General features: G+C 54.9%; 1 protein-coding gene across 1 annotated transcript; it reads left to right on the top strand.

Annotated features, from left to right (window-relative positions):
- Positions 1–564: 564 nt before the first annotated feature.
- On the top strand, positions 565–5,594 carry PLPBP (pyridoxal phosphate binding protein). The gene is made up of 8 exons (XM_061349637.1): positions 565–680; positions 989–1,096; positions 1,811–1,846; positions 2,399–2,474; positions 2,598–2,732; positions 2,915–3,057; positions 3,596–3,694; positions 4,014–5,594. Exons 1-8 carry the CDS (start codon positions 582–584, stop codon positions 4,128–4,130), a joined length of 813 nt encoding a protein of 270 aa, XP_061205621.1. The 5' UTR covers positions 565–581; the 3' UTR covers positions 4,131–5,594.
- Positions 5,595–8,086: the final 2,492 nt, after the last annotated feature.

The raw sequence follows: 8,086 nt of genomic DNA on the forward strand, positions 1-8,086 counted from the left end.
TTGCACTCTAGAAAGACGGCTCTTCGTGCAGAATGGCCTGGCTGTGGACTCTGTGGTGGTTTTTATTGCAGTATTCAAGGTATATGGTCCAAAATAAGCCCTGCAGTGTTGCGGTGGGCAGAACACGCCCTCTGAACACAGGGCTGCTGCCTGCCACGCTCTCCTTCCACTCATAAGCGCCAGAGGGATCTGTAGGTGCTCTCCTCACCCGGGTGAAGGCTCCCGCTTGGATCCTTCCCCTCAGAACCTGCCGGCCCAAGGGGAGGCCGCGGTGTTGATGGGGTGCCAGGGCAGGTTATGAGGTGCTGACACCGCTCTTGTTCCTCACAGCAGGACCCCCAGCGCTCCTCACTGCCCCTCAGCGCGGCATCAAGCCTCATCCCAGCCACTTCAAGGGCAGGAAGGCGAGTTCGGACAGCACCGGAGCCTGGATGAGGCCGCCATGGAGCCGCAACCCTCCTCCCTCAGCCGCCCCAACATGGCGCCACCGCCCTACGCCCCGCCTCGCCGCTCCCATTGGTGGGCGATGCGCGACGGAGCAATTCTATTGGCTTGCAGGGGAGGGGCGGGGCCAGCCGGGGATGTGGAGGGCGGCGGGCATGGCCGCCGGGGACGGGCTGGGCCCCGCGCTGCGGGCCGTTACCGAGCGGGTGCAGCAGGCAGCGGCGCGCCGGCCGCAGGTGAGCACCGGGGCCGCGGGGAGAGCCTCGGCCCACGGCGGGGGGCACACTGGGTGCGGGGGGGGCAGGCCCTCCGGCACTATGGAGGCAGCGCCCTGGGGGCCTGTCATGGAGGCAGGCGGCTGCTCCCCTCAGCGAGGGTGACAGGACCCCAGTGTCGTTCTTAGAGGTGTCCCTGTTGCTGTGGAGAGAAAGGTGACCCCTTCCCATAGCTGGGGCTGGGGCCGTGGTTTTGGGTGCTGAAGGATGCTGGGGGGCAGCGTGGGGCAGGTTGGAGCCTTCCCAGCTCACCTCGGGTGCCCGTGCAGGGGCTCCCGGCCGTGCAGCCGCGGCTGGTGGCCGTCAGCAAGACCAAGCCGGCGGAGATGGTGATCGAGGCCTACAGCCACGGGCAGCGCAGCTTCGGGGAGAACTATGTGAGTGGAATGGGCCCCGTGGGTCAGTGATGGGCCCCATAGGATTGCAGTGGGCCCCATGGGTTGGTGATGGGTCCCTTAGGTCTGTGATGGGCCTCGTGGGTCGGTGATGGGCCCCACTGGACTGCAATGCTCCCCATGGGTTGGTGATGGGCCTCACTGGACTGCAGTGGGCCCCATGGGTTGGTGATCGGCCCCTTAGGTCTGTGATGGGCCTCGTGGGTCGGTGATGGGCCCCACTGGACTGCAGTGGGCCCCATGGGTCGGTAATGGGCCCCGTAGGACTGCAGTGGACCTCATGGGTTGGTGATGGGCCCCTTAGGTCTGTGATGGGCCTCGTGGGTCGGTGATGGGCCCCACTGGACCGCAATGCTCCCCATGGGTTGGTGATGGGCCCCATTGGACTGCAGTGAGCCCCACTTGACTGGAGTGGGCCCTGTGGGTTGGTCATGGGTCTCTTAGGTCTGTGACGGGCCCCATAGGTCTGTATGGGCCTCACGGGTTGGTGATGGCCCCATGCTGCAGGCAGGCACTGTGGCAGCCCTGTGTGGGGCTCTGAGCACGGGGAGCTGGGCTTGGCCATACCATTAGGCCCCTGGCCTTGTATTTATGAGGGGCTTATTGATCCCAGGGTCATACATTCTAGAGAGACCCTTCTTATGGTGCAGGCACCTCTGGTGTGCTTATAACAAGAGATTGTCTTGATTCTCCTAGGTTCAAGAGCTGCTAGAAAAGGCATCAGACTCCAGGGTGAGTACCCAGTTCTCTGTGTGTGTGTTCTCTCTCCCTATAGCTGTGTCCTGGGAGCTGCTCAGCACAAATCCTGGTTTTTAGGGATTTGGCAATGGAGGCTGTTTGTTCCATGTCTCTTCAGATAAATGATGTGGTTATTTTTAGCTCTTTGCCTGCCCCATTGCCTCTCCTTGTCTTGCTGGCCCTGTGAATACGTGTGCTTTAGTCATAGAGTCTTTGCTTAAATGCTGCTTTATCTTTTGTGCTTTCTGCTGTAGGAGGTTCACAGTCATTTAAAAACGTGGTAACACTCAATTTAGGGAAAATACCACGTTAGGACTATTCAGTTGCAAAAGAGCTTTGCTTTCCCCCTGTAGTGCTCTGCAATCAGAGCCCTGCTCCTCTGCAGAGGGTGAAGCAATCTCAGTACACAAGCAGTAGCTGAGCTGTGCCTTTTAGGGTAAATAGAAGAAGATTGGGTGTTTTGCTTGTGGGCAAACTGAGGCTCAAGTGCTGTGTGGGGGAAGAGGGAGTTGTCATTCAAACCTCACTGGTCCTCTCTGCTTCCAGATTCTGTCCTCTTGCCCGGACATTAAATGGCATTTCATCGGCCACCTGCAGAAAACCAACGTCAACAAGTTGATGGGTAAAGCCTGTTTCATGTGCATTGATGCAGTGTTCAAACAGGACCGACCTCTGTGAGCGAGCTGAGGTGTAGGTACAAAACCTGGGCCAGCAGCACTGCCCTCAGCCTGTGTTTTCTCCCCAGCTGTCCCGAACCTCTTCATGTTGGAAACAGTGGATTCGGTGAAGCTGGCAGACAGGGTCAACAGCTCCTGGCAGAAGAAAGGCTCCCCTCAGAGGCTGAAGGTCATGGTGCAAGTTAATACCAGTGGAGAAGACAGTAAGTGGCTTTTTCTGCTCATAAGCAGGCTTGTCCTGCTGCTAGGACAGAAACAACCTCACTGGGATGGGTTGCTTTGTGCTCTTAAAGCGTTTCTCTGAGCTAGGATGAAGCTTGCTTCTCTGTTAGCTTCAGCCTGGCCTCTGGCAGAGAGTGGCACAGATCTCCCTGCTTTTTGCCAGGTAAGCATGGCCTTCCTCCTGGAGACACCACTGCTGCTGTGGAGCACATCATCAACAAGTGTCCCAGCCTGGAATTTGTGGGGCTGATGACCATTGGCAGCGTTGGGCATGACCTTAGTAAGGGTCCAAATCCTGACTTCCAGGTAGGATTCTCTAGAAGAAAATGTTACCTGTTGGCTTATCTCCCATCAGGCTGGAAGTCTGTGGGGCGTCCATTAGAAACCCTTAGAGCTCAGAGGGTATTAATGCAGGTGCTAGGCTCAGTTCTGCAGACGTCCATCTGTATTTGGTCCAGCTCCTCTGGAGCTGTAGCCAGGATATGGGAGGAACACCTCATGCAGCAGTTCCTGCCCTGTCTCCTCTGGTCCTGTGTCCAGATGGGGTTTCAGTCATCCTTCCTTTGCCTGCTGTGTGTGCAGGGTGCATCAGGCAAAGGAACCAGGTCTGTGTTCCTCATCTGTCACGCTGCTGTGATAATGGGATGTCTTCAGAAGATGTGTACACTTGGAAGTATGGGTGCTGTCAGTAACGTAGCCTGGAATAGGGAATCTGCAGGGGCTTCAGTGGGAAGTGTGAAGGAGACTTCAAAGAAAGGCAGAGATTGTGATCTGTGGAACCCTGAAACAGAGCTGCTGTGGCTCTCAAGTGTGTGATCCTCTTTTCTCTCCCCTTCCCTTCTAGATGCTGCTGTCTTTGAGGAAGGAAGTGTGTGAAAAGCTCAGTCTCCCCATTGAGAAGGTGGAGCTGAGCATGGGCATGTCCACAGACTTCCAGCATGCAGTAAGTCTGGTTTCCTTCTGCCACCCCTTCTCTTGGGAAACAAATGTACCAGCACCAGCTGTAGGCATCCCAAAGCCCAGCCCAGGCATCATCCAAATGGGCCTATTGGTATCTTCATCCAAGGGGAAGCCTGATGGTGCTGGTCCATGAAAAAGCTCTCTCCTGTTTCTGGGATGGATCAAACAGACCTTTGCTGTAGGGTGGCGAGTTCATGGGGAGCCATCCTGTGATGGGACAAGCATAGAGTTTGGCTACAGACTGTGCTGGCAGGTTTGGGTGGCAGCTCTGCCCTTAACTCCTCCTTTGTCTCTCTCCCTAGATAGAGGTTGGATCCACAAACGTCAGGATTGGAAGCACTATATTTGGAGAGCGAGATTATTCCAACAAAGCAGGCAGTGAAGGCAAAACTGAGACCTTGACAGTGCAAGGTCAGTAGGTGGGAAAAGAAGTGGCCTCACCAGAGGACAGCTGATGGGAGACCTCACTATGCATTCTTCCCTCCCTCCGTGTCGGCACCCCGTCGTGATGGTGAGAGGGAATTCCTCCTAACAGAACAGAGGCCAGGAATGCCTCCTAATTTATTGTGATTGTAGAGTACCCATAGGAACTGGAAATAGAACCAACAAATCATAAGACAATGTATGCTTGAAAGTGACTGTGGTATCTTGGCTCCTTCAGGGTCCTTGGGTTGACAGGATTGACCAAAGTGTTTGTCAGGATGGAGCTGCTAATGAATCAAGCCGTATCCTCAGCAGTGGCAGTGAGTTTGGTTTCACTGAGGACTAAATTCTTTATTAAACAAGTTCTGATCTTGCCACAGACCCTATAAATGTTTCCCCAAACAAAAGCTCTGCATGTGGTGGCTCCTGAGAGATGCTGTGACCAGGAACTCTGGTAGAGACACACTGTGACACTGCAGAGGGCAAAGAGCCAGCCCATGAGGATGGGTAAGGAGCACAGTTGCCAACTCGAGCTCATGTTTTGGGTGCAAATGGCAAGTGTGGGAGTGTCTTTTTGCCTGGAGTTTGTATTTGTCCTTTCCAGGCTGACACTGCTGGCTTTTCCCATTGGTCCCATGTCTGCTCAGGTCTTCTGGGATGCTTTCACCCTTCCCCTCTTGTGGTGTTGGGAGTTATTTTCATCCTGCCTTGTGGTTCCTTGATAATCTAAGTTCTTTTGGGTCAGAATGAGGCTTTTCTGTTGCTTTCCAAGGCGAGTCACTTGGCTGTTTGGTGCCTCCACCATCCTGTCTGCATGTCTGAGGATGAGAATACTCCCTTGTCTTGCAGGGCAGCACTGAGGTTTGCTTTTCCTTTGGGAAAAGACCTCTAGAAAGGAAACCCCTTCTGTTCTGCTGTGTTCTGGGTTCCTGCAAAGAGTCCTGTCACCCCTGCCAGAGCTCCTAGGCTGTGTCTTAATACCTTAAGCACTGGTCTAACCTCCACTTCTCCTGGCAGAGGGAAATGGGGTTCTTCCACTGCAGTAGCTGTTTCATTTAGAGCAGAAGCTCCTGTGTTAATGTGACATGCTGTTTGGCCAACACTAGCTATGGCAAGTCTCTCTTGTAACCCATGTTAAAACTGAGGTTTGGGGCTTTTGTGTGCTGCTAAGAGGAGGAGACATCAGTTGCCAGCAGAAACCTCCTTCCCAGGCTTTTCTCTGTGTGCACACAGTTAAATCCAGCCGTTGGCTTTCCTCTCTGACTATAAATGCTGAATGTAAATGAAAAAGAGTCAGCTCTTAACCCGTCCTAGCTCCGTGGTTTAGAAGCAACATGTGGTCTGAGCCGCCCTCCTCAGCACTGCACCGTGGGTTGTTTCCTAGTCCATTAACAAGTGGTGAATTCTGATACCATCTGTGCCAACTCGAAAGCTATTAAAGATGTTATTTTTATGTTCCAGCCTTGTGAATAAATGGCCTGAGTTGTTGAAGCCGTTTCCCCAGCAGGTCGTTGGAAAGGTGGCTGGAACAGAGCAAAGGGAGCGGAACTGGGAGGGTTGGATCAGAAAGGGGAACCTCGCTGCTGTTGAGCTGGGGGGAGAGGTTGAGGTGGTGTGAGCTGTTCCTGGAGCAGCCCTCTGGGTGGCACTGCTCCCCAGCGCAGCGAAGGGGAACCGGCGGCTCCTGGGACAGGTACGGATCAGGAATGACCCTTAGGGAAATAACCGCACTTCCCAGCTGATGGTGAAGTGAATCCCTTCCTGTTCCAGCTCTCTCTTCCCAGGGGGTCTGACCGCACATCCTCGTGTGTGTGAATTTCACAACGTGAGAAGCCTTTGGCTTGTTTTGCAGGACAAAGTCAGGGCTCTGGCTCTATCTGAACTCAGTTCCAACATGCAGTCTGCTGCTGTCCCGTGTGTTTGCGCCTTCTCTTATACAGAAGCAGCACAGGAGGAATGGGAGTGCTCTGCACCCTGAGCTTGCAGACCCAGCCCAACACAGGACACCCCCAAGTCCTTCTCAGGGCTGCTCCATCCATTCTCCACCCCGCCTGTAGCTGTGCTTGGGATTGCCCTGACCCACTTGGATGAGGTTTGCACGGTCCCCCCTGCTCCAGTGTGTCCAGATCCCTATGGATCTCATCCCTTCCCTCCAGTGCATCTTGCCCCAGAGTTTCCCCATGCTTCTCCCATGGCCAAGCCTCACTGAAACCCTGACCAGCACCTTCTGCTCCTCCTTTGGGCACCCATTTAGCTGGGATGGTCGGAGCCGGGCGCATGTCCATGGACCACCCTCTCATTCCACAGCATCACCAGCAGATGGGAGCTGCTGGTCACCAGGATGCAGCCAACAAGCTGGAGATGAAAGACTCCACGGCCTCATAATGAACCCTTCTCCCTGCTCCAGTGCCTCGGCCTCTGCATCACAAGTTTATTCCCCATTGGAAGCACTTGGCAGGTTCACTGCAGCAGCAGCAGCACTGACACTGTCAATATTTGCCTTGGAGGAATGTGTCCAGCAGATGAAGGAGCAGAGGGGCTCCTCCTCCTCCTCTTCCCTCGTGACTTGGCTTGGCTGTCACCTCCTGGGGTGAAGGCACAGCCCCATGTTCCTCAGCAGTCCCCTGCAGTGACTCTTGTGTCGCAATGTCCCTTGGAGGGCTCTGCCCAAGCTGATCTCCCCCCAAAGCCGTGTTGGCACATGGATGGAGCAGAGAAAACCCTTCCTGGGAGCATCTGTAAGGAGTAAAACCAGGATGGGGAGATGTGCTGCTGCTCCTCCTGTCCTGGGGAATGGTGTGGCTGCCTGTGGGTATCAGCATCCTCAAGGAAGCAGCCTCTCCTGTTAGAGGCACTCTGAAGGTGCCGAGCTCTGCAGGCTCTGCTTCCCATTAGGTGAGGGTCCAGGCGTTGCTTACAAAGCCAGGTTTGATTTAAGTTCTTTATCCCATCATATCCTTTGTATCCCAAAGTGGCTGGAGCTGAGCTGCCTGCTTCACATGGGAAAACCCATGGATTTAGGGCTGTTCCCTGCTCTGCCTGGGGTCGATGAGAGCATGGGGCTGGCCAGAGCAGCTCACCCGAGGCAGAGCCCGCTGCTGCAGCCCTTCAAAGTTGGGAAGCGTGTTTATTTCTGGGATATCAGGTTTCCGGCAGGAAGGCCGACAACTGCCAAGGTTTTTATTGGATCCTAGTGAAAGGAATTTAGAGAGTCCTGTGCTTGTTGTCTTTCCCCCCCCCTCCTCCTATGCCTGCAGCGGTTAAGGAACGATTTTACCTTTGAATGGGAGCGAGAGGGGCACAGGGATTTGGCACCCGGCACCGGCACATCCATGGTGATGGAGTTCCAAACAGGTTGCCTTGTTGTCTCCCAGGCCGGAGGCATCAGGAGGGGTCAAGGCTGGAAAAGCACATGGAGAGAGGGGCTTGGAAGTACTTGAAAGAGCCTGAACTCCGCTGGGCTCAAAGCACGTGGGAAGTGTTGCTTGAGCTCCCCTCGCCGTGGCGGGGCTGGGGCCGGGTATTTCACATTTGTTCCTCGTTTTGGCCAAGGTTTTGGCTGTTCTTGGAGGTGATTTTAGGGGAGGTTCAAATCCTGATGGCCACGGGCAGGGCCTTGATTGCTTCAACGTGTCCTGGAGGCTGCTCTGCTTGCCCTTGGATGCTGCCAGCACTGACCAGCATCCTCCAGGGCCCTCTGAGATCCATGCCAAGCCCCGTTCCTATCCACCCATAGGGAGTTCTTGCCTTAACACTGAGGTTTCCTTCCAGCCCTGGGGCAGGGGAAGAAGAGGGGCAGCAACCCCTTGGTAGGAAGAGGAGCGTGTGCTGTTAACAGTCCATTAAGGCAATGCAGAGTAACCCAGGATGAGCAGCAGGGCTGCCCATGGCAAGGTATGAGCCCAGATCCACTTGGATTCCCTCCAGGCACTCAGCATCACATTGGGCCATT

The sequence above is a fragment of the Neopsephotus bourkii genome, unplaced genomic scaffold, assembly GCF_033783945.1.
Source record: "Neopsephotus bourkii isolate Nb327-2 ecotype Australia unplaced genomic scaffold, CSIRO-AGI_Nbou_v1 NB_457, whole genome shotgun sequence".
In the NCBI taxonomy this organism is placed as follows: domain Eukaryota; kingdom Metazoa; phylum Chordata; class Aves; order Psittaciformes; family Psittacidae; genus Neopsephotus; species Neopsephotus bourkii.